This window comes from Apteryx rowi, unplaced genomic scaffold (assembly GCF_003343035.1).
Source record: "Apteryx rowi isolate R43461 unplaced genomic scaffold, aptRow1 scaffold_332, whole genome shotgun sequence".
NCBI lineage: Eukaryota > Metazoa > Chordata > Aves > Apterygiformes > Apterygidae > Apteryx > Apteryx rowi.
In genome coordinates, this window is record NW_020449775.1 from 517610 (window position 1) to 543834 (window position 26225).

At 37.0% G+C, this 26225-nt stretch overlaps 1 protein-coding gene across 8 annotated transcripts in view; it reads left to right on the top strand.

Moving 5' to 3' along the window:
* Window positions 1–63: 63 nt before the first annotated feature.
* CEP295 (centrosomal protein 295) overlaps window positions 64–26225 on the top strand; it is a 48937-nt gene continuing 22775 nt past the window's right edge. For 5 of the 8 annotated variants that reach the window (XM_026071911.1, XM_026071909.1, XM_026071912.1 and 2 more), the window contains exons 1-16: window positions 64–161; window positions 1487–1619; window positions 2851–3051; window positions 4240–4364; window positions 5239–5332; window positions 9715–9828; window positions 11174–11314; window positions 14821–15004; window positions 17245–17412; window positions 18377–18601; window positions 19757–19863; window positions 21612–21827; window positions 22628–22725; window positions 22853–23948; window positions 24926–25091; window positions 25239–25391. In XM_026071911.1, coding sequence (XP_025927696.1) covers window positions 1500–1619; window positions 2851–3051; window positions 4240–4364; window positions 5239–5332; window positions 9715–9828; window positions 11174–11314; window positions 14821–15004; window positions 17245–17412; window positions 18377–18601; window positions 19757–19863; window positions 21612–21827; window positions 22628–22725; window positions 22853–23948; window positions 24926–25091; window positions 25239–25391 — 3208 coding nt within the window. In that variant the 5' untranslated portion in view covers window positions 64–161; window positions 1487–1499. Of the gene's footprint in view, window positions 162–1486; window positions 1620–2850; window positions 3052–4239; window positions 4365–5238; window positions 5333–9714; window positions 9829–11173; window positions 11315–12257; window positions 12679–12868; window positions 13052–14820; window positions 15005–17244; window positions 17413–17861; window positions 17887–18376; window positions 18602–19756; window positions 19864–21611; window positions 21828–22627; window positions 22726–22852; window positions 23949–24925; window positions 25092–25238; window positions 25392–26225 lie in introns of those variants that run through there. The other 3 variants (XM_026071910.1, XM_026071916.1, XM_026071917.1) reach the window with 3 other exon arrangements.

Sequence of the window (26225 nt, forward strand, 5' to 3'; positions counted from 1 at the left end):
CTAGCTCCGCCGCCGCCCTCCCAGGCCCCGAGGGCGAGCTCGTGCTGAAAGGCGGCCTGCTTTGCTCGCTCCCCTGCTCAGGAGAGCGGGAGATGCTAACGTTGCTTACGAGCACTTCTGTAGAGCAGCGGGGCCGGAGAAGCCTGGCTCGTTTTTGACTGGTGTGTTTGTGCTGGCTGCTTGCTGCTGCACCTGAATCTTTGCAAATGCCGCCTGTTTTACAGGGGCATTTGTGTCACCTACTTTTGTTCTTATCCCTTAAGCGTTAGATCTTTTGACTTTGTGTTATTCGTCCTGTAGGTTTTCCTTTCTTTGAGTGGGAAATAAAGTGGAATGTAGTCTTTTGCTCCTCAGCTGTCGATTTTGATTAAACTCCTGACTTGCACTTTATCAGCTGAATAAGGGATGGCTAGAAGGAGTCACAGTATGCATTCCCTGTTTACCCTGTAGTGGACCCTGGAATCCAGTGGTTTACTAAGCCTGTATTAAATGCACCTTATGAAAAATTATTTCCTTTTTATGCTTCATCTGACTACTTTAGAGTTATGTTATTTCTGTATCCATGATACTGAAAAGAAACCTTTTCTGGTGTAGCAAAAGCTCAGTTATGTTGGTTACAATTGTTAATACTATCTGGGTTGTTAGCTAGTAATAACCCTTTGATCTTTAAACAGTGGTTTTTGAAAATTTGTTTATTTTGGGGGAGGGTTTAGAGGAAAATCTTTATGGACTATTAACATTTAAAGACCCCCCCCCGGTTGGGTTTGGACTGGTCTTTATGTCAGGCTGAAAAGCTCTTTTTGCTGTGAGGTTAAAAGAAAGGAAATGATAATTGTAAGGAAAAAAAAAAAAAAAGATCTGCAAAACCAGCATTGTTGTCCTGCTGATGATTCCACAGTAAAATCCATAGGGGAACATTATTTGAAAAAGCTATTTAAGGAAGTTGAACTAAAAAACTATCAGCTAGAAATTTTGGTGTTCTAGTGGAATGCAGATGTACTGGACTTTCACAACTTTCTTTAAAAAAAAAAAAAAGGGGGGGGGCCTTAGATTGCAGTCTAAGCTGTTAACAATCTCTGTATCTTGTTGTTATATGAAAATATTTCAGTACAAATCATCTATGTAACCCGCCTACTGTACAGGTGGTGTGTCTTGTGGGGGGTGTGTGCGTGTGGGGGGGGGCTGTATATGTTATGAATGGAATAGTATTTATTTTCTAGTACAAATTTCTGGAATGTGAATGTAATGCCTACTCTTTGCGGAGTTTACTACATGCATAATAGTTCGAAACCAGTATGTTTTGTTTTATGATTATGAAGACAATGCCAATAGTATCAAATGAAATTTGTAACAGGCATAAACAGTTGCAGCCCACCTTCACAGATATCATTACAGATTTGCAAGATTATGGCAATATTTATTTCTTATAGCTGTTTTGTTAATATCGTTTATGTCCAATGTTTGTTTTTTCACATTGTTCTCACAGAAGTTGATTGTTCATGTTCCCAAAGATGAAGAGGAAAGTGGCAAGAGCTGGGAAATTGAGGCTTAGTCCTAATGAAGAAACCATGCTTTTAAAAGAAGAATATGAAAGAAGAAGAAAACTGAGGCTGCAGCAGGTATGCCTGTGTTTTTGCACTACTTGTCCATTTCATTTAATGATGTAAAAGAAATAGTTTAGGAAAATATGTAAAAATGTATTTCCTGTAAATTAAATTTTGCAGGGTCATTATACTGTGCATTAAATTTGTATGTAGTTTGTGAATTATTTTCCTTTTCTCTTGTTTCTTTATTAGTAATGCTTGTTTTGCTTGTGATATCTTCTCTCTTTGCTAGGTTCATTTGGGTCTCTGTTCCAGAACTTCTTTGTTCTTGTCAACTTTTTTTTTCATTTATATCTAAATATTTATCCTTGGCTACCATTTTTATTTGTCAGTTAGCATGTGGATATGTCTATTTTCTATTGATATGTCTTTTGTGTAAAGATTCATATCTGCCTTCCAGATATTTTTTTCTGCATGATCACCACTAAAACAAGCTAACTATGGCGAATATGAAATTTGACAGCTTTCCAGTAGACTAAGAGTTGTTACTTTAAAAGCATTCAGAGCTACTGTGTTGTTCCTTTTAAAGATGCTTTGGTTAAATTAATCCTAAGTTCTTCGTATTTCAGCTGTCAATTGTGTCGTCTTTCTTCCATTTCTGTTATGCTTTGCTGCTATTAGGGCTCGTGACTATTTTCCCTTTTTTCTTCTTACTCTTTTAAAATTTGCCTTTCTCTGTGCTATCCTACATGAGCTGTTTAGATCTTTCACGTCTTCAAAAATATACATCTTCAAGAAGACTATATATACTAATCTTCCAGCCTCTTAGGCTTTTTTCCCTTATACATGTTTCTCTTTAGGGGAGAGAGTCTATTTTTTTCCACTTTGTCAATAGAACTTTGGTAAACAAACTTTAATCAAGAAATATAGTTGCTGTCTTTCTTTAAAGACCTGTGTTGCATCATAATAAAAGTTATTACTAAGTCATTGTATTGTTTCCTTTCCTGTGAAGGGAAGGATATTCCAAGCAGTTTTTGTATTTCAATTGTCATCTTTGTGTTGATCTTTGGGCTTAAACCGAAACATTTAATAAAGATTACATTTATTATTAAAGATGAATTGTGGAAAAGGGTAATGGCAATGTTAAAACATGTTTGGGACAGATGGAGTTGTAATGGAAGAGCAGGCGAGACTGAAAGTGGTAAAGTGATAAGCGGGGAAGAGTGTATTGTGGAAAGATCTGCTGCCAGAAAGAATTACTTTTCTTTTTTAAGTTGCTGACAAAACATAAATGCTATTTCTGCAGGTTAGGGAGCAGGAGAAATACATTGCCTTGCGGATAAGACAGGAAGTAAAGCAGAGGAGAGAAGAACAGCTACATCAGTTAGAGATGGCATTGAGAGCCGAGTGGCAGAAAGCACAAGATCAAAAGATTAAGGCGTTAGAAAAACTGTATTTATCGAGTTTAAGAGCTGTTGGTGAGGGACACAGACAAGCCAAGGAAAATGTAAGTAAAGAGCTTAATGTGGTTGTCATAAAAATACTTGATGTTCTAGAAATATCAAGGTTGTAGGGGTTTTTAATTACTTGATTTTTTTTTTTTTTTAATTCCTGATCTTACTGTGATAATATCTGAAAAGAGAGTTTAAGAGTGGGTACTTCACAGAAACAGTTATGTATTGGTATGCAGACATTTATCCATGGAACCAGGCATGGTGAGAAGGAATGTAAACTTTTTATTGGGAAAGATTTATAGCCATGTTTTTGCAGGATGGACATCCTTAGATGTCAGAGTGTAAGTAACTCATTAAATGAATTTTAGGAGGCTGTTTATTAGTCTGTGCGTGGTATCTTTTCTATGCCGAATAATATAACACTTGTGAAAATTTTTTTTCAGTGCTCAAGTGGCATAGAAGGTCTTAGGAAGGGCTTCAAAGGCCTTTGTGTGAACTCCAAACTGACATGATTTCGTAATTCTGCTTCTGTAAACTATTTTCACTGTCTTCCAAATCCTGTAACTTCTGCAGACTCTATTTGAGATCACTGAGGTTGTGGGGTTAGGAATCCTCTATAGGTTTGACTTTGAATCAGAGTTGTAGAAATCAAGCTCTGCAACAGATTTCTTTTGTGACTTTAGTAGACTAGCTTAATCCCTGAATTAGTCAGGTTTTTTTGTTTTAACTCAAGTGAAACAGCATTATGCTTTTCCCCATATCTCAACATTGTTTCTAAAGCTTTTTCGGATGCTAAGATGGAAGAATTTTTTGGAAAACTATGGGAACACTGTAGTAGTAATAGAGAAATAATTATGAAGAAATATTTTTGTTGATACACAAGTGTTGTAATTAATGACTGAGATATAGTAATATCCTTTCTCTGTATGGTTTAGTGAGCATTTGCTAAAAGGTTAAGTATATTTATATTACTGTTCTTTGTTAAAAAGGTACAGAGAGAAGCTAAGGTTTCCACATTGGTGTTTGATTACATTGATTGAGGAATATGGCAAATTTGGTACTGCTGGTGGTAGATGAGGAGAGAATAAAGAAGATGGCAAAAAAGGAAAAGTTTTTAATATGGAAGAAAGTATTTTCAAGCTCTTGTTTCTTACCAGCAGTACTTAACTTGAAATATCATGCTGATAGTATGAAAGTAATTAAAATCCTGTATTAAGTCCTTATAATGTTTCATTGGAAAGGAACCTGATTTAGAAGCTCTGGCAAAGCAAGCAGAGGAAAGGAAACAAAGAGCTGAGAAGAGACATAGAAAAGCCCTGAAAGAGCAGAAGTACCAAAAAGAAAAATTGCTTCGTGAGCAAGCCCGGTATGCAGTAGTAATCTAGTTTTATTAAGCATAGAATGCACTCTACAGTTTCGCAATGTGAAAGGCAAAAATCTTGATCCTTCTTGTTTGGAGCTTTTTTTAATTTTGAAATTTTATGAAATTAGAGGACTAGAGCTTGAGGACAAACATATGGATTGTGGTAAGAATTGTAGTTTTAAAACAAAGATAAAAAGGTCAGGTATACTAGCTGGCCTGACAGACCCTCAATGGACTGAGGAGCATTTTATCTCTGTATCGCTATTTGTGGTCCAAATTGTTGACTGGCAGCTGTTCAATGACACATGAAATGAGATGTTCTCAGTCCAGTTCCTGAAGGAGAGTTACCCACTTGAAAAAAGTACTTATACATTTGTCACTGTCTCTCCCTTCTTAGCATTTTTTCCCTCCCCATTGGATTGCTCCAGACTTGAGCTTGGTGTGAAAAATGAACTGTGTTCTCTTGGGGATAGTGGTGCTTGAATAGAGATGAAGCCTGCTGATGAGATGCTTAGTTTTGCATACATATGAACAGTTAAAATATGTTGAAGTGATGCAGAACTTTCCAGAAACTTATGTGAAAAGCACGGATTTTACTTTGTTCTTGAAAAGCTTGTCTTATGCAGATGTTTTCTTAATGTTTTTGTATTATTTCAAGAAACTAATTTTCCAGTGCTGCCTTCCATCATCAGTTCTGTTGGCTTTTCAGTATGCTTGTGCATCTCTGTCTCCCAAGAGTTAAATAGATTCAGAAGTTTCTGAATTGATTTTTAGGTTTGCCTTTTATTTTACACAGTGCTGTCATTATTGCTTGAATAACTTTCTCCCCCCCCCCTTTTTTTTCTTTGTCTTTCTCTCTCTCTTTCTCTCTCTCAAGACGAATCAATGCACGTAAACATGCTCTGGATGTGGAAAGAGAAAGAGCCGCCAAAGTTGCAAGCCTACCACCTCCTCCACCACATCCTCTTGAGGTGTGTATTCATAATGTGATAGCGGTCATAATTTCAGGATACAATATCAAGGAAATGAAAGAATTATCTGTTAGCAAACTTCTTGTTACTAGGCTCTTAATATTTGCTTTTTTCAGATTTCTTATGTGTGGATTTTATTTCTGATAGCCAGCTGAGGCCTTACTTTTGTGATTAATGCTCTTTCAACCTTATTGTGATCTCATTTTCATCCAATAGCCTTAGTAGTATTAAACTTTACAGTGATCTTTCCCAGCATGTACATACCACCCCAGCCTTCTGTCATAATGATGTAGTGGTAACATTGTGTTTTGATTAGTTCTGTAACAAAGCTATAGGATGGTTTTAGCTTTTTAGCTGTTCTTTAATTTGTTTCTTGTAGGGAGTATAAAATGTATGGTAAGCTGTTTAATTTCGATAGGAAACCAGTATCTGAGGCTACTGAGGAGGAAAGTAGATAAGAAACATAGTTTTAATTCTCTGCTGTGCTTTTTTGTTTTTTTATGGGGTGTTTCTGCACATTCTTCACATACACTTTCCATAGGTATAGAACTTACTGCAAGGTTGCAGGTCTAAACTCCCAAAAAAGCACAATAATGAGCATTTTTACTTTGGAATTACCCTTAAAGTAACTTTGTTAATGCACAGTTAAAGTTGCCGTACGAGGTGTCATACCCCTTCAGAACCTTTAGTTCAGTGATATTCAGACCACTGAAAACCAGAAAATAAAGGATTACGGTATACAATAACGCAAGGTTAAGCTAGTCGCTCTCGGAGCCACTGGAAGTTATCGGTGCTTTTCCCAGCTACATCCAGTATGCTAGCTTAGTGTGGATGATGGTGATTTGGCAGTGCTATACCTGAAGAAATCAGCTAAGGTCTGACACCCCCTTACCCACCCTGGGTTTTCAAAATGATTAAAGGAAGGGGTGCCTGCGTGCCTTCAGCTGCATCCCTTAGTACGTACTCCTCTGCAGGTCTTGTCACTTGCTACCCAGGGGTTTTCTTGCTGTGGAATTGGGGTGTAAGTGAGGGTTAGAGCAAACGTTGTATGGGAGTAGTAAAGTTTGGGGTTATTTCTGGTGAAGTATGCACTGTGTTAGAATTCAGAACAGATGGAGGAAGGTCCTGTGTGGTACATTCCAGATAAATTTAACACTTGCTGCAGTTACACTGTATGTTGTTCCAAGCGACACACCACCAATATGTTTGTAGAGCAGAGTTCAGGCTGTATCGGCTTAAATCTGGACTCTTCATTTCCTGGGTTTCAGATGCTTGTGTGTTGCTCAGTTTGCCGTTGTTGGAAGAACACGAGATAGCAGAATTGCTTTCTTGTAACTTTTGCAGTTTAGCATGTGGGTTTTTTGTTGCTTTCTTTTTAAAGAAACACGTTTCTTATTGGTGGCCCCAAAAAGCTGCCACTAATATGCAAATTTGTAGATGATAAAATACTATGTTTTCATAGCTGTTATATAAGACTTTTCATCTAACAACCTCAGCAGTCTGTCTCTCTTGCCATTTACAAATGGAGAATTTCCTTCTTGTTCTTTAGTCTTGTTTCACCAGGAGAAACAAGACGACTTGATTCAGGTTTCCCCAGGTTCCCTTGCAATTGCATACGCAAATGTGTTGGATGACAGGTCCTGGTCAGTATCCTGTTTTAGTGTTGTGAAATCATAATTTCTTCTCCTGACATCCTGCAGCTTTGTGCCTTTCCACCCATTCAGACATGTCCTTTCTGTACCTTTTGAGAAAACCTGTGAGTTTAACTTTTTTCAGTAGTGTTTGCAAACATCTGGATTTTCTACAGTACTTAGATTCACTTATTTTAAGACATTTATGCTCTAATAATGGCAGATTGAATCAACAAGTTGATAGACCTGTTGGATTTCTGTTTAAGGAAGGGATTGCATTATGGTAAGTATAGCACAGAGTGTCAGTTTGATCCATGTAAAGACTGGCTGACTGTGAACCTTTTTTGCCAGTTTTCATCTGTATGAATTTTAATCCTATTCTCATAGGTTTGTGTAGCTACGGGGGACAGAGGTTGAAGATTTCTTTTTTTTAATCTTGGAAAAATAACTGGGTGCCAGATATTTGTCTCTGAAGTTAATTCAATTATTTAGCATTTACTCCATGCAGTATGTGGCTTATTCCTCCTTATGTATAGAACAAGCAAAAGATAGAAATTGTCAACTTCAGTGCAAAAAAAATCTTGGGCTTTGTCTTAGAAATGCATTGCTCAAAAGGCACTGAATTTGAACTGACTACCTTTACTGCAAATCCTGTGAATTACAGCAAATTACAAGGTCATCTGCATAAGCATGCTTATTTTTGAAGTAATTTACCTAAGGACCAGCTTAAACATAACTATAATATGATCATCTTGTAATAGCTTTTGAATAAAATTTCATGTGGAGCTAGAGTAATATTCTCCATTGCAGGTTTTATTAGAACATAGGAAACTTTTTTTTCTGAAGTTGCACTTGATAAAGTTCATGCAAACTTAAATTTTTGATATGATCTATGAGATTTTCATTTTAGTGGAAATCAGCTAAAAATATTATTTCTGTACTCTTCCTGAATATTTTAAACATGCTTTAATTTGTAGTGTGTGTGTGTATATATAGATATATATAAAATATATATATATTTTTTTAATTTCAGGAAACATTATTCCTCCAATTTTGCCAGATTTTAGTATGGGATGATTTACTCTTTTTTTTTTTTTTTAACTGACTTGCAAACCCCTTGATAGAAATGCTATCAGATTAAAATACAGTGGTTCTGCTGTGAGGTGTGATGTTAATTGGAAGTAGGAAATTAAACCTTTATTCTGTTCTTTTTTTGATCTAAATTGGTTTTGATATTAATTGGAAAATTGCAGGCTGCAACATAACTTTCACATCTTCACAACATTTTGAATAAAATGTTGGAATTGGATTCATTAAATCTCATCTATTAATTACTGTTTTTTTTAATGTTAAACTTTTGAAATACTTCAGAAGACTGAGTCTAGTTACAGATTCTGAAAGTAACACAGAATAGGCCAAGCAATGGGCAATCTAGCTAATGAGGGTTAGTCATTGGATTTGTCTGTTTTCAGAACTATAATTAGTATCTACAGGAGTTTTAGTTATTGTCTTTCTGTTACAATTACTATGACTTGTTGTCTAAGATAATTAGCAATTCTCAAACAGCATTATAATGTACAAATAAAAGTGAAATACTCAGTGGAGTGCTCTTATCTGTACATTTTTCTTTTTTTTCCCCCCTACTAGAATAGCATGCATTTGCTTTAAAACCATAAAATAAATTACCCAAGTTCCTTTGGTAAGGCTAAAACTAGTTACATACAGAATTTTAATTTAAGAGCTCTCCAAGAGATAATCTATCCTGAAGTTTTGTATGACATCTTGTATCAGGATAGAATTTTTCTAAGAAATTGTAAAAAGCAGGCAGATCTGAAGTTTAAGATATTCTCAAGATATTTCTACTTTTTATGTATGGGCGTTTGTTTACAATCGTGCTAAATTGCTCAGGCTATGAAAATATACTGTTTTAATTAATGTGGATGAGAACTGATTCTTTAGGAGAAAGCCTAGAGAAGAGGAGGCTGAGAGAAAACTAACAGAAGAGATGTTAGAAGTATAAAGACAACTCCTACAGAATGAGCTACCTTATCTGGTTACCTTACTACTGAGAATGTCAGACTGAGCCAAAGAAGAGGGGATATAGTTGCTGAATGTTCAAAAACATTCAGACAAGACTTGATATTTGGCAGTATACTCAAAACTCTTCCAAAAAAAAAAAAGAATAGTCTGTATGTATAGATATGTTTCAGTGAAATTATGGAAAATGCTTTCTTTTCTGGGCAGCTGTAATAGGGCACAAGAACAGGTTCTAAGTATTGTAAACAAAGCTTGTACTTGAGAAATGTTATTTTGCTGTTACTGGTAATTATATTGTGGACCTGTGGTTGTCCTGCTTTCAGATGAACAGAACAGCTATTTTAAGTGGGATTTGTCTTAGCACATTAAAATCCAAGTGCTTTTGGATTAAGGTGATGCTGTTGAAGCATGAAGATACAGTTCTGTGATGAATGTCAATTTGTGCAGAGGAGTTTGCCTTAGGCTGTTAGATGCTCTTAGTCGTTAAGTCCTCCAGATAGCCTTATGTTGATGTGATTTATTAATAATTAATATAGATATAAAGTTTTAAAGTATGTGATGTTTACAGGAGAGAATTTTGTGATTATAGGTTTTTGGTGTTAGCTTTCTTTTAATACTAATTTGAGTTTGCAAATCATTTACGTTCTGTTTAGCTGCTTTGCAAGAGACAGTTAACCATGATACAGCTGTACTTACTTGTACTTCTCTTTCTAGAATTTTGAAGTGCAAAAGATTCCTGCAGTGAAGGTCTATAGTGCTGACAACTTTTATGTTACTCATTATCATCTTTCAGAACCTTACGTGGACAGAGAAATGGACAGAGAGCAGGTGATTAACTCCCAAGTGTTTTTGTGGCATATACTTATGTATATCTTTTTTTATATTGCACACAGTATCTGGATTTCTGATATCAGCAATTCAGTTTTCCAGAACTTGTTTAAAAAATAAACTTGTATAAAGCAGCCATTACACGACTTGTTAACTAATCAGGATTTTAGATGATGGAAACTTGTAAGGCCTATTAAGTAGTGTTCAATTACATGCAGGGTCAGACCTGACAATCTTTCCCACGTGGGCAGGCCTTTTTAAGGGGGTGAGTTCACAAGATTGACATAAGGTTAGGGCATCTGAATCTTTCACTTTATGGCTTATGCTAAATTAACAGTTGTGGTTGCCCTATTTTTTTTTCCCTTCTAGCTGTGTACTCTCAGTTTTTACTTCATTTTGGTGCTCATCTGTTTGTGCAGTCAACTGATTCAGCTTGTGAAAAAGGCAAAGATCTAATTTGGGAACAAGAAACATAAATAGATTTTTGCCAGATGGGAAAGTTTGCTCAAGTTATAGTAAAATCAGACAAGGGCCAAAGTCAGCTCAGGAAAAGGGGAGAGTTTATTAAAAACTTAGCTTTCAGAGGTGATGATGTGAGACCACAGTCTAAGTTCYTGTTCTGAATCAGCCTCTCTTAGACTAGAAAAGCTATGTGTGCGGTCAGTAAATCGGTGTCTGTGAATATTTCCTTTATGTTCACTGGCACTGTTTTCTTTCATGAAGTTTTAGGTTTTGATCAGTGTTTGAAACATTAGATGTAAACAAAGAGAGGAGATACTGTAATTTCCTCAGCTTTTATCTGAAAATTCCAAAATACCAATCTGTATAGCCTTGCTTACATTTAAGGATTTTTTTTTTCCTTATGTATTATTTTCAAATGTTAGTAAGATCGTTATTTAAAAATTGCAGAATGTTTCTGATTTTCCAAATAAGAATGAAAACATTTGTGAATATATTTTTTCTTAAAACGGTGAAGATAAAAGTAGTCTATCTGTAATATCTATTGTATTATTCATTTTACCTTGTATTGAAGGAAAAATAACCACTCTGTTATTAAAAAAAAAAAAAAAAAAGTACAAATATTTTTCCAGAACAGAGTTTGAAACTCCAGAGCTTAAAATTTGGTGCATAAGAATGAAAGACTTGCAGGTGCAATGTGTAATTATGCTTTTTTTTCAAAGGTATAAAGCCAGTTTGGTCCTGCTTGCAACAGAGAGCTATAAACTTTAGAGGGTATTCATATGGCATTGTATGTTTTTGCTGCAGACTTACTCGTTTATTGTCACATATGCTTTAAACTACCACAAAGAACTTTGCAGACTAAACTGTTACTGATCGCTGCCAGGCAGATGCTCGGTTAGTTGCTGAAAAGGAAGCAAAGCGTTTGGAGGAACTGCACAGAGAGGAGGAGAGAGATAGAAGAGAGCAGCTTGAAAAGGCGCATCTTAGAGGAAGTCATGCATTGAGGAAGGTCCATTTGGCTCAGGTAAGCAAAGTAGAAATTGTGCCTGTTTGGAATGACCAGGCTGAATGAATTTAGGAGGAAAATTGATGGATTAATTGGTGTTTTCAAAGTGCTTCTTAAAAAAACCCCATCAAACTCCATTTGCTTATTTTGGCTATCTGAAAGCTTATAAGGTAGGAATTTTTTGACAAAGATAAATTGGAAATCCATTTGGAAGCAGAACAGACATTGCAGGTAATTTGGTTTTCTTATGCAGTGCCACAGCTCTTACAGAAACTAGTATTGCTGTATCTTTAAATATGTGAAATCAGTAAATTTGTTTTTCTGTTAAGTTAGCAGGTGTCAAGTGATCTACTATGTTGCTTCATAGAAAAGTAGAAGTGGAATTCTTGTTTTTTTTGTTTTTTAAATATGTGGTAGTGCAGGAAGTGGTTTTGCTTTTAAATGAAAAAAAGAACGCTTGACAAAATTGCAGACTGTACTCCAGGACTTGTCACGTGGGAGGTGTGTGTGTGTGTGTGTGTGTGTGTGTGTGTGTGTGTGTGTGTGTGTTGTGTGGGGGGTTTTTTTGTTTTTTTAATATAAAGGAGTTCTTGAGCCTGAAGTCCTGCCTTGTGAGTCTTCATTTCATCAACTGTTCTTGGAGCTGTTGTTTTTATTTAAAACTTTGTTTAGTTTATAGCTATATGAGATTGAGGGAGAACTGTATAATTTTAAATTATGACCAGAATAGAAGGGTAACATTTTCAAAAGCATGTCTGTTATCAGTCAGCCTAAATCATTTGTGTGCATCTGAGAAAACTGAAACCTATCAAACATGATGATCAGTCCTTCTCCCTCCTTCACATCTAGCTCTGCTCACATAAACATTTTAAATGAGTATTCAAAACATTTAATTGTGGGTTTGTGCTTCTCTCAGCCTATTTTCTCACCCTGTGTCCTGTCTGGATAAAAGGTGGAAGGAGCTGTTATTACAAAAGAGGGCAAGAGATGCCAATAAGCCAGAACTTACCTCAATTCCATGGACTTCTAGAGAGTGCTGTCTGGAGCAGTGGGCATAGTCAATTTATGGAACAGTTTAAAGAGTCTCCTTGAAATATGCTGTTTCTGCAATGGAAGCGCATACATTTGCGTACATACTCTTCTTCCAGAGATGCCTGCTGAATTCTTGAGCTGCGTTTTTTTTCTCCTTATGCGCTGCTTTTCTGAACCTTTGCAAAATTACAAGACCATCTTATCAATCTCCTCCTGGCCTTGCTGGAGCTGGCTATCCATAGCATCAATGGTGGGGGTGGGAGAGAGAGAGTTTAGTTTTGGTGTTCTCTGCCATATCTTCAGGCTGAGCATCCAGTCAGCTTCAGTAACTTGGACACCTTCAAGAAATGGTGGGCACTGTTGTACAGGTGTTGCAGCGGGTTGGGGAATTGCTTGCTGTAGCTGCCTTTTTCCCTTATTTTCAGTTTTTGACTTTTGACTGTTATTCTTGCTGTTCTGTTCAGTTATTATTACCCTTTAATCCTTTGTTTTTTCCCAATTTCTGTGATCTCCTTTTTGACTGTGTCACCTTGTCCTCAGTGTGGATTCCGGTAGGGACAGTGACTAATAGAAGATGTCTAAAGACTGTAAGAACAAGAACAAGTTACATATTCAGCCTCCTCACCTGCAGCATTTGTAGCTTAGGAGCTTCCTGAATCCCCACTGATGTCTTTGAATTTGATGGAACTTGCTTCTGTGATTGTGACTGTGTGGGTTCAAAAGGTGACTAAGGTTTGAGTGTCTGCGACTTTGAGTGTTCCTGTGGCCAGAAGTTCTACAGCTTAGCTATGTGTTGTGTGAAGCTTTACCTTTTTTTTTCTTGATACTTATTAGTCTCATCTGTTTTCCCTAGTTCTCTATTAGAAGACAGTGAATTCCCTATTTGTCTTCACAATGCCCCTGAAAATTAAATAGGCTTCTTCTGTTCGTTTTTTCTTCTAGTCTGAGGAGTACTAAACTACTTAACAGATCTTTGCAGAGAAGTTGCTCTGTAGCTCTTGGTCATTCTAACTCCCTTTTTTGTATATATTTTTTTCTTCAGTTCTAGTGTGTGTGTGGTATACTTTAAATTCCTGGTATAATTATGCCTGTCAGTCATGTAAGTTTTTGCTATGTTGTCTAAAAAAACCTGTAAGACAATCCAGGTAAAGCAAAAACATGCAAAATGTGTAAAGGGCAAAAGAATGCACAATAGATATATACTGTAGAAAAGAAAGAGAAATCAGTGGTTTTCTGAGGTGCAGAGGTTGTTAAATTAGCACTGAGATGAGCTGGTATGAATGTAGATCTGTTTTCAAATCTGAACTTGCTGGTGTGGACCCAGATTAGGTGTCTTAGCAGTTGTGCTCTCTATCTGTTGCTGACATTAACCCTGTATTTCATTAGATGTATGAAAGTGGAGGAAGCTGTTGAATACTGTATTGTCCTGATCTTTCATTTACTGCTTTATCGCACAGTGTCCAAACCTGATGCTGAGTAAAGCAGTTTCAGTTTCATCATGACTCTTTCATTGTGCTTTTGAAAGCATCTGAGAGTTTTCCAAAGATTCAATTGAAGTTATATTCACAGCAGTTCTGCGAGGAGGAAGTAGGTAGTCATCTTTTACTGAGAGAGAATGAAAGCACGCAGATTAAGATCATCGTTTAGAAGAATGTCCTTTAATTTTTGTTGACTTAACGTATGACCAAATATTATCCAACTGGCTGTATTCAGGATCAAATTCTTTAATGGGTGATGAGCTCTGCTCTTCCATATTCGTTTTAGTAGTTTTTTGAGCTTCAGGGAAAAATTGGGTTTATTTCTTAAGAATGCAACTTATTTATTTTGCAAAACATTTTCTTACTTTAGAAATTTAGGTTCTGTTAGTTCAAAAGTGTGAAAATATTAGTTCCCCCCCCCCCCCCGAAAGTAAAAACTGAACTATTGAGAATGGTCTCTGTACCCAGAGGAACATTCTCAATTTTTTTCCCCACTGTCTGTTACCTTTACGAATATTTTGAGAAGACTATAAATAGCGACAGTTTCCTATTTCTTTGAGAAATGAGAGGCCCTGAATGAGTAATCTAACTAAAATGGGAAATGTGGAAATTGAATTACTGATGTTCCTTAAGTTAATAGAAGAAAATAAACTTCAAGTAAAGCTTTTTTTAAATAGCTTTCATGTACCATCATAATACCCAAAGAATATTAGCCCACTTCTTTTTTTTTTTTTTTTTTTTTTTTTTTTTTTTAGTTGTTAAGCTGAAGTGCATGCTACCAGTGTACAATCCGATTCTGTATTTAACATTGAATCTTTTGGGTAGCATTGACTCTTGTATTTAAAGATTAAATACAGCATTTAAGTCCGGAAGTTCCTTCTCTCAGAATGAAATTAACTTTAAACAAAGAATTAAACTTCATGGTAACCAAATGAAAGCATTTTGTCAGTTCTGATGTATTGCTGTCTGAATGTGAATGCTGTATTTTTAAGAGATCACTTTTTTTATTTGGAGGACAGGGAAAGACTACTGAAAGAACTTGAACAAATGCAGAATATGGATCGGATGCGCAGAAGGCAGGTTGTAGCACAGATGCCACCTCAACTGTTTGTACCTGCATACAAACGAATGGAAATAAAAGACRACTGGCAGAGGGAATTGGAGTTTGCATTTGAAGACATGTGCAATGAAGACAGGAGTAAGTTACTGTCGCGGGACGACTGACTATCTTACAGTCCCAGACCGTATGGGTTTCGTGTGGCGCGAGGGAGGGGAGGAGGGGGAGAGGAGATTTACTGCATGACTCCACAAATGGTTTCAAAGACCAAAATTTACTACAGAAGCTGCAAAGGTACAATGCAAGAATTCTTGTTAACAGAAACTTAGCTCAACTACAATAATTATTTCTAATTACACTAAAAGCTATGCTAACAGTAACTACTTAGTAAACAGAAGAAGATAGCTAATTTATACTAACTGTAAATACCCAAATGAATGAACTAGGCAAACCAGTTCTGATCGATCTTACCCACACATTGCCTCAGCGGCCAACGTACACTCAATCCCAGGGAAGTAACTGCGGGAGGGCGTCCCCGTCCCAAGTCCCAAGGGGTTCCGCAAGTTGGCAGACCCACTGTCACCCACGAAGAGCTAAAGACAGCCTCCGGGGCCAACTTATTTATACCCTTCARGGGAAGGTGGAGGTGGAGTCTCTAGGCCAGTTACAGTTCTCTTCACGCAGGCGCAGTCCCTGGCTCTTGGCTGCTGCAGGGTTCGACTCTCCTCCGTCGTTGTTAGGACCATCGCACCCACAGTCATGGGTTGGGGGGGGAGGGTGGCCAAACACCCCCAGTGGCAGGCTAGCTGCCTTGTGCACTCTTCAGCACTGAAGAAAGGAGTTTGAGTGACTTCCAATGACTGCTTTACTCTTGCAGTGGGGGTCCCAAGGAGGGATCCCATAGCTGGGCTAAGAAGGAGTTAATTCCAGTTTGCAATGGGGCCCCAGCCTTGAAAGCAGGTGTTATCTCTCAGGGTCCTGATGAGGAGGAGACAGTCCTGACCACAGCAATTAACACTGCCCCAGCAGTGAGAGGAGGCTTTTGTTTCTCAAGGTCCTGAGGCCCAAGCAGGCCTTATCTCAAAGTCTTGACATCCTCCCTTTTGGAGTGTAAAACACAAGAATTCAGGCTACTTGTAACTGGCACCAAATGTGTATGGGGGGGGGGGGGAAGCTGGGAGCATCCCCCCACAGTTGCTTGTTGGGGGTTGCTGAATCTAGTATCCCAATAGAGGTGAGACTGTTGCAGCTCCCTGTTTCCCAGGTCCAGCCAGTAGCAAGGCTGTGTGTGTTCCCAGTAGGCACATGTAGAAAGTTGCATACACAGTACACATAAACATATGCACATGGCTGGCCACACAGAGCAACACAGAAAACACAGCACTCACACAAACACAGTAGCACCAATGGCCTCATCCTATTCCTTGCTCGGGCTGATCAGCATATATACAATATGGATCCCTCCAGCAGTTTGTCTCAGTCAGTCTATCCAGCAGCTACCCCTGGATCCTGTCTCCCCAGTTGCTGTCACCTGCACATATAAGCTCTCAAGGCCTGCAGCCCCTCTCCAACTGCTTGTATTCAGACCCCCTCAGTCACAGATACACATCCCTCTCCCTCCCTTCCCCCTCCTTTTGGGCACCTCCAGTAACTGCCCTTAGATACTCAGTCTGTCCAGTAACTAGCCCAGGACCCCCTAGCCTTCCAGGTACCTTGCATGCCTACATACTCGCTGGCACTTACAAATATGTAAAATGGATTTCCCCAGTAACTGTCTTTAGACACTTGGTCTACCCAGCAGCTGGCCCTGGATCCTTGGTGTCCCCAGTTGCTGGCACCTGGGCACGCAAACCTAGGATTCACAGTCCCCACACCAGTTGTTGGCACTTAGACCTCCATACACACGCATGCGCACAGAATAGAGTTCCTCACCCAGAACAGTGGCTATCAAGATGAATCAATGGGTTTAAAACCTAGGTGGTAGAGCTGGTTGCTCTTCTGTTATAGCCCTGGGAGCAGCTGGGTCAGGGTGCTCTGTTTATCTGGCTGGGTTACTGGGGTCCTTCTGCTTGTTATTGTTCCTGTGTACTCCTTTGTCCGTGTGAAGACGAGGCTTTTACCACAATCTTTTATTTTGAAGAATTTAGCATATGCTAGTAGAAAACACTGTAGAATCCTGAATTCAAGAGATGGCTAAAGAACTAACCAGTCTCAACTTTGCAAGTCTTGTATTTTGAAAAAAAGTTGTATTAAATCTGTTCTGAAACAACTGTTGATGTTGGAACTTCTTAAGAATTTGTATAGTGAGTGTAGTCTTGCAATGTTGTTTGCTTTTCTTTATTCCAAATGGCCATTTTATGTGGTTGTTTTCCCTTAATTAGAAATAAAAGGAGACCTGATTTTGCAGTTTGAGCCACAACCTTTACCAGCCCCTTCTGACAGATCTCAAGACAATGAACTTGATATCACTTTGGAGCAAGAATCTGCTTGTGACACTCAACAAGAATTGAGAGAGGTGATAGAAGAGGAAGTTCCTGATGAATCAGAAAGTAAAGCTTTTAAACTTTAGCTTAAACTTTTCGGATTCATAGTAGAAAAGAAACTTTAGTTAATATATTGATTAGATTAACTTCAATATTAATTAAAATGTTTAACTATTAAATGCTTCAATGACTATGAAATATTTCAGTATCAAATGGTTTATGATGTTTATCAGGGATGATAATAGTCTAACAAATATGATTTAAAAATTAAAATGTGACTTTTTTCTGATATACCTCTGTTTAATATTGTGCTGAGAATAATTTTTACTTTCTGTAAAACTACACTTTTAGTAGCTATAATGGTTCCTATGTAGTTAGTGTAAATTATGGGATGAAGCCAGCTTCATACCAGCTGGTATATAAACTTAAGTATTTTTTCATTTGTTTTGAAATATATCAGAGTTGGAGCTTGACTTTGTATGAAGGTTTACTTATTGTCTGTCCTTTACGTTCAGGTTCATGATCGAGTTACCTCAGCTTGTGAGTAAGCTGCAATAGTGCATGTGCGTGTACTGTTTGCTTGTGGCATGTACAGGGTAACACAAGGTGAACAAAAGGTGTGTTAACAAACTGCTCCTTCGCCGAGCATTTCTGCCCCATCCGTTTGTTGGTGCTATACATTTTTGGCCTATGTGATGGATTGTGTTGCTAGTGCTAATACAATAGAAAGCACAGGAACATACAGGCAAAGGTGAAAGGGGAGAACGGCCTCAACAGTACAGGCTAGGTTTAGTTTGACTGTAAAACACTCTGTTTAGCTTAGCCCTCCTTTTATAGTGTGCTGAGTCAAATTACTGCTCATCTCTTCCAGGTAAGAAAAATAACTTGTTAAGCTTTGAAAACTTGATAATTTGTCTGAGCTATTTGTCCAGCTGTGTAAGCAATTGAAGGAATTATGAGTGTTTTTTGAAGTTTTATAACATGAAGATGATCATTACCCAAAATTTTTAAAGGTGTATATTCCTCATAGATCCTGAAGAAGGAAAAATTCACCAACCTCAGTCAAAACTTGCCTTAAAGAAGTTGTTGAACAAAATCAGAAGCCAAAAAGAGGAGTGGACATCAAAAAGTGAGAAAGAGAGTCAAAGTGAAATTGAGACTATTGAATCGGGCACAATTGCTAGTGAAGAGAGACGATTATATGATTTAGAACTTAACCATGAACAATGTAAAAATTCAGTATCTGAAACCAAAGGTATGTAATACATACTTGCCTCAAAATTTGTTGTTTAGGAACAAAGAGACCTATGAAAGTGGAGTATAGCAAAGTTGTTTAATGAATTTTCAGTGTTGCTGTTTCACCGTGTTGTCAGGAGGCAAATACAGTTCTCCTCTCCCTACCCTCTCTATGCCTTCTGTTTTGTTGATCCAGTAAATTGGAGAGGTTTTTGCTTTTTTGTCTGTCTTGCCCATAAAGATCTTCTGGAGAAGAAATCTCCAAAATACCTTTGCATCTTGTAAATCTTGCCCAGATTTTTGTCACACACAGTGTTACCGTGCTTTAATAGATGTTTGCCTCCAGGAGTGGAATTCTCAGTGCAAACCTGGAGAAGCTAGATGCTTCAGAGATTCACAACTGGAAGTGCTCAAGACAAGTGTGTCTGAAATCCTGTAAATCTTTTTTAACTAGATCTAGCGATTTACTTCAATAACGTGCGTGTGGACACACCTGCATAATTTGTGGACATTGCAGAATGCAGCATGGGTGAAAACAAGCATTTAGCTTGCCTTTGCCAGTAGGGAAGATCTGCTGATATTTTAAGTTGGCAGTATGGGATGAATATTTGCTTTTTGTGCAGTAGCCAGATGTTAGATCATTTGCCTAGAGTGTACTACTCTCTAGGCCCTCTTTGTTCCAAGAGGTTAACGTATGTCTTTCGTTCCTCAGAATGATCTTGCTAGTAGGCTACTGAATAATCTGGGTAGAAGCAACCTTCATTTCTTTTGGAGATGGGTCATCTTGTATATCAAAAGCGCATGGTAAAGTGGCCAGCAAGGGCTTAAATAATACAAAAATCTGATTTTTCCATCTCGCTGAGACAGGCAGAGTGGGATGTAGGTGGGAATTGTTTCAAGAGATGCTAATGCATTTTGTTTAGAGAGGTTACAACAGTGTAAAGGAAGACATAGGAGAGATCCAAGGCCTGACTATTTGAGAAGTAACCACTGCTGCCTTTTCTTTAGCAATTGGAAATAGAGGAAAATACTAATTTCTAGAATAGTGTTTTATGAATTCAGTAATGGAAGTTGTTTCCATGCTCCAGGTAGTAGTCTTATGCTTTCAAATTTCAATGTGAGCAATAGTGTCCTTTCTGACTGCATTTACAGTTAAATAACATGTATATTTTAGACTCCATGGAAATTTTGGAAGATACAGTTGTAGCTGAAAATTCAGTTCTAATTCATCCTCAGGAACAAGCAGCTAAAATTAGAATGGAAGAGGAAAGACGAAAATGGGTAAGTGTATGTATGTGTATATATATACTTTTTTTTTCCTGTCTCAGTTACAATATAAAGTGTTTTACAGAAGACTGATAAAATGCTTCACGTAATAAAACAGCTATAGTTTCTTTTAACATGCTTGTAACTTTTACATAAATTCTTACTGTAATATTTTCTATGCTTAACTTCTGTGTATTGTGGGGTTTTTTGTTTTTTTTGTTTTTTAAATCACCGAGCTCTAGCTAGAGCTTAGAACAGTGTGGAGAAAAACTGCTTTTTAAAATCTAACAACTGCTATAGGCAAGGAATGCTACCATATGAAAATATCAAAATCCCGATTGTGGCTTAATACATGTGCTGTAGGGAAGATGGTAGTCAACAATACACAATTATGTGAAAATTTTAAGCCTGCATAATAATGTAGTAAGGTTTGTGTTGTTGTCTAGAGTGTTGATAGAAAAAGCTTGCAAACTTTGAATATTTTGTTTCCTATTTACTTAAAAAATCAAATGCAAAAACTTTTGTGTCTTTTTTGAATGCTACATTATTATATTTAGATAATAAGTTTGTATAAAACTTTGTATGTTATTTCATTGTATCCTAGAAATTTAGAGATTTACACCTTATTATGTGGGGATTCATCATTTAAAAAAAAAAAAAAAAGGTCTTAATGCAGCCTTAAATTGAAGAGTTAAAATTTAGCAAGTCAGGAAATGCAAAGATTTGATGCATTTTTTTTTTTTTTGCAAGAACAAAAATATTTCAGTAGATCCTCCCTGAAAGTATGGCTACTTTCTTTAACAGCAGTTTTCTCCCACTCTTTACCCCCAGGTATAGGTCACTAGGTTCACTTAACAGTTTTCAGGCCAAACTTTTTCTCAGGCTGCTGTTTCTCTAGTCCTCATTCTGACTGYCACACTGCAGGTATTCAGTAAAACTTTAGCCATCGCAGTCTAATTAGCTTACACTACATRTAAGATATCTTACAGTAACGGAGCCTGAGTTTGTATTCCTTGGCAAACTAAATACAAAAATATTAACAGGTAAATGCATGAAGGTATCAGTTCTTCATTGTTTTTAATGAGTGATGGGAGCTACACAAGTGAAGCTCATAAGTGATCACTCAGTGCCCCTCAGAATCACTTTAGGGCAAGCATATTCATGTCTGTTGTCCAGTTCATCTTTGCCAGCACTTTGAAATTTTTTTCGCTTCCTTTCCAAAAGGAGTGTGCTGTTGCTATGCCTGCATACAACAGTGATTTGTAGCTAATGAATAACTTGGGAAGAAAATAAAAATAAGCAAACCACTTTGGAGATTTATGGAGTACTCTTAAATTGTTTATATATTAGCTATTTCATAAATACTGTGAGACTTGAATTAACATTTAACTGCTTTGAACTCCTGATGAAAAACTCTATAAAATGCAGAATGGACTTCCAAATTCAATCTAAAGAKGACTGTTTTGCAGTCTCTGGAAAATTGTACTGCATCTTCAATGGTTAGATTCTGATTTTATCCATTCTATTAATTTGATAGCAGATAATTGTGCAGTAGTGAATGTGTAGTACAATATTATGTACTCATGGAATATTAGGAATATCTAGCCAGCCAAATAAATTGTTCTTGTAAACTTTGGAACTATTTTTGTAAAAGCCTCTTAGAGTTGGGAAATGCCTTTTACAATAGAAATTTTATTGTAATTTGTGACAAACTTTTTTTTGTCATTCAATTCTGGAGATTCACCCTCCTCTCTTTTCAATAGAATGAGCAAATAGAGCAACAAAAACAGGAACAGCTGGCCTTGCTTAAACAAATTGAAGAAAAGAGGGCATGTCTGGAGGCTGATTTTCTGAAGATCCAAATGCAATGGTGTTTGGAGGAGGTTAAGAAAAAAGAAAAAGAGGAGAATGGTCAGCTGGTTCAAAGCAGCAGCAGTCCTTCTGCAGACCAGCAGAAAGAAGGGGAACGTCTTCATGAGGTGAAGTATCTTAAAAGTGTTTTTTTTTCTTTTATCTATTCATTAATAAAAATCCAGAGAGCAAATTCTGAATTTTAAATTCTAACAATCAAGACTTCATTTTTGATTCTGAGGCCATGAGTCAAAAGTTCCTATGTACAAAAGCTTCCTTTTGGCTGAAGTAGAAGCATTTATTTCATGTGCTGGGCTTTGGATATTGGGTTATCTCTGCATAGTCCTAGAGATAGCATATCTATATAAAGCACACGTTGGTAAAATCTGATTAGAGTCATATAATGACTATGCGTGTACACGTATCCTTCTTGATCAAGAAAAAAAAGAAAAGTATTCTTTAAAAAAAAGTCTACCTTTTTTGTCTTTGTCTAAATCTCAAACATTATCTGTTTCAAGGAGGGGCATTCGTTGAGGAAAGTAGTCTTAGTTTTAAATCTTGAATCGTTTGTACAACCTGTACTCTAAGAATCTGTTCTCCTTATAAAGGCAGCTGTGTTGGATCATTATTTCCTTAGTTTGCTACTGGGCGTGTTTACCTCTCTGAGCTAAGCTGCTGTAAGCACCATCAACTTTCACGGTGTATGCTAGATTTCCAGTGGGAAACTGGAGCTGTAGGCCATCTGTTCCAGCACCTGCTCTAGCTTCATTGCCTTGGGCTGAAATCCCGCAGACTTCAAACAGTGGTACAGAGTACCTTCTATAGGCTTAGGAGGAGGAATAACATACTGCTAAAGATTAATGTTGCTCTAATAGTTTTCTGTGAATGATTTGCATATTTCCACTTAAAACTTTTTAATTTTGATTAGACTGAAACTACTGCTGTGTTAAAAACTGGAAGTCCTAGAGAAGCCGATCATTTACAGGTGATTCGTAGTTATCAACAACGTCTTCTACAACAAAACAGGTAAATTCCAGTATAAAATGAAAATCTAAGTTGACAGTTTCAAAATAACTTTGAAATGGTTTAATTATTGAAACTGCCGTTTATCTTTGCAATGCTTAGAAAAGATGTGTGTTTTTGTTCTGTTTAGGCTGCACAAACAGACTGTTGAAGAAGCTAGAAAGTGTCTACAGGAGTATCAGAATAAATTGAAGCAAAGATACCCAAGTACTCCTGTAACACCTCTAAGTTCTGTGGAAACAAAATCAGTTAATTTAAAGTCTACCTCAGAACCCGTTCTACAGAAGCAAGGAGTACATCCAATACAATACCAGTTGTCTGAACAAGTTCGTACACAAGAGTATGGCCAGTCACCACCTATGTTTTCAGGACTACCACATGTGTTGGAAAAACCATCTTCACAGAAATATGAAGAGCAAATGCATGACGTTTGTTCTGGTAGACATGTGCAGTTTTTAGAAACATCAAAATTGAATCAAGGAGTGTTTCACTTGCCATATAGCTCTCCTTCGCAGGAACAAGTGGGAATGTCGGAAACCTCCAATACTGAGGTCAGAGATTCGTCTCAATTTCAGACACCGTCAGGGTTAGGCATGGCTTTGCAAGATGTCCCCTCTGTCAGAATGCAACCTGAAGCCTGCATACAACAGGTTAGATTTGTTTTGCCTGCAGAAAATTCCTCTGAGCCTTCAGGAACAGTTGAGTGTGATAAGGAATCATTATCTCAGAAGATGTCAAACCATCAAACAGAGACAGAAGCTGTAGAAGAGCCTCCACTTACGGTACCCCTTTTGCCAGCAACGAAGAGATCTCAGATAGCTCAGGCRGCCTCAAGTGATTCTTTAGAGTACCAGCAGGGATCTGCAGAGAGCAGCATTAAAACAAGCTTTGAACAACTCCCCTCTCTTTTTCAGCCTCTGACTTCATCTCATGAAGAACTTAAAGCCCAGGGTGTTCAGGAGTTCTTGATATCAAAAAGTGGAGATGCATCTTTGTTAAATTATTCTAGTATACTGAATTTAAGGGACAGGGTGTTGGCCTCATCAGAGAGCATCCAAGCTCAGCAAAAGTATTTGAAAGGACTTCAAGAGCAGCTGGATGCACAAAGAGAAGCTCTTCTTTCTAGACAAAAAATACAAGAACAACTACTTATAAGGAAGCAGGATAAATTGAAGGAACAAATGCAGAGACAACAAGAGGCTTTGAAAGAATTTCTGAACAAGCAGGTATGCTTTATAAATGCAGTGCTAGTAGGTGATCAAACTTAAAGTGCGCTCTACCAAGTAGTAAAGTATCCCATGGAGTGTTAATATTTTAAGTCATTTACCAAAATGAAAATTTGAATTAGGGCTTCTGATTTGTAATCAGTAGTTCTGTTCCGTGAGACCCGAGAGAGCTGTTTTGTTCAGTATAACAGAAATTTTACAGAAACTTTCTCTATGCTTGGTCTCTGAACATAATGTTTATTGAAATAGTCTGAAATACCATATGAGCAGGCATGGTTTTCGTCAGCTCTAGAAGTGTGGCTTATATGTAAAACAGCTCTTATTAAAAATCTTTAAATAATATCTCAGTGGATATACTAAGCATTTTGAACAGACAATTAAAAATAAGCTTTTTCTTTTTACATGTGCAAACTAGGAGATTGATTTGACAGTTACACTCAACTTGTACTTTTGCTTATTTCGGTATTTTATCTTCTGTATCTCTTGTACTTGCTCACTTATTTCTAGGAGAAAAAACAAGTTTTTCTTTCAGTTGCAAGCTTATTCCTAAAGAAGCTCCTTCTGCCCCTCTGTTTTTAACTGAAGCTATCTTAGAAAAATAACTGTCTTCAGTCCCTGTCTTCTGCTTTTGCAGTCTTCAGACAGCTAAAATTCCTGGTATCAGTAATGGAAAACAAAGCAGACTTTTCAAGAAATGTTGCTGTTAAAAATACTGATTATTCTGATCTAATCTAGCAACGGCCTTGAATACATAACTAATTGGGTATTAGTAAATGAGGTCTGTAGAGCTAAATGAAATACTTACCCTACAAAAGCATTTGGGCAGATGAGCAAGTCTGTCCAGTACCTCGCATACTTGAACTTACCTCTCAAAGTACTCAGTGTTGTTGACACTCCATGGAATACCCAAAAAGGATTGCTGATTTAATAAGTGAGTATAAGTATAATCTTATGTACAGTTGCTTTTTTCTTTTAAGGTAAGACAGTTCAGCACAAACGAAGAAATGACGCAGGCAAAAAAGCCTGACTGTCTGACTGACTTTTTGCAAGACTCAGAAAACTACCAGCAAGAGAGTTGTGATACAAGTGAATTTTGTGAAAATGAAATGATTTTGCGATGCATCAGTCCAGCTGGGCACTCTGGTAAGGCTGTGTAACATCTTTCGTTATGATAATTTTTCTCATTTTTTCTGTTGAAATGGAGTTTTCTTCCACCTCCTCAAGCTAATTCAATAGATATTCCCCTAGCACACTGCAATAACATATAAATCACAAAACTTTATTTTGCAGAGCAGCCTAAGAAGCTTGAATGTAAAGAACAGAAATGGAGATCTTCCAAACCACCTCTGGCAAAAGTCAAGTTAGGGCTTGGTTTGGAACAGCATGAACTTAGTGTTATACCAGAAGTAGACACACCGAGGAGTTGCAACATTTCTTTTGCAGGTAAAATATATATTAGATTCTTTGTTCTGAAAAATACAGACAACAAAATACAGACAATACAACAAAAAAATCTATTCTTCAGAGTCTATAAGATGATTGATCATGAAATATTTGCTGATACTGTTGCCTTTACTGTGGCATAATTTTTTATATTCCAGCAAAATGTGAGTTATAGTTGCGAAAAGCTTATCCTATCAGKTGTATATGTCTAGAAAAACGCAGTCAAAAGACTCACTAAAAAGGAAATTCACCATAATTCCAGTACTTAACTTTTTTTCCCTCTGTATGATAAAATGAGCAGGGTCTGTGTTAAAAATTTCTTTCAGAGTAAAGATGATATATTCTGATCTCAATCTTTAAAGTGAATGTAATTATTCATGCCCTTTTTAATTTGAGGATTTAATCAGATACCTGTAAATATATCTATCAATTGAAAAGAGAAACATCAGAGTTGAGGTAAGGGTATTTAAAGGTTTGGAGCACACCTAGAATGTGTGTGTGAAACCTTATAATTAAGGAGTTAGTATCAGGTGGCTACAGAAATACTTTAAAAGAGCTCTTTAATTTTTTCAATTACAAAACACTCTTTGTAACATTTTCCAAGAATAACTTTATGTAGCTATTAGCATTTTCTAAGTATTTGTGTATACAATGCTTTATAATTCTTTGTGGAATGTTAAGTCTAAGATATACAACAAAATAATGTTTTCTAAATATAAACATTTATTCTCCCCCACCCCCCACCCCCACACTCCCTAAGAAAGTCTCTTCACAGCTAAAATTCCATGCATATTTTAGGAAGTTTTAGTGTTGTGCCAGTGTTTTTAAAAGGAT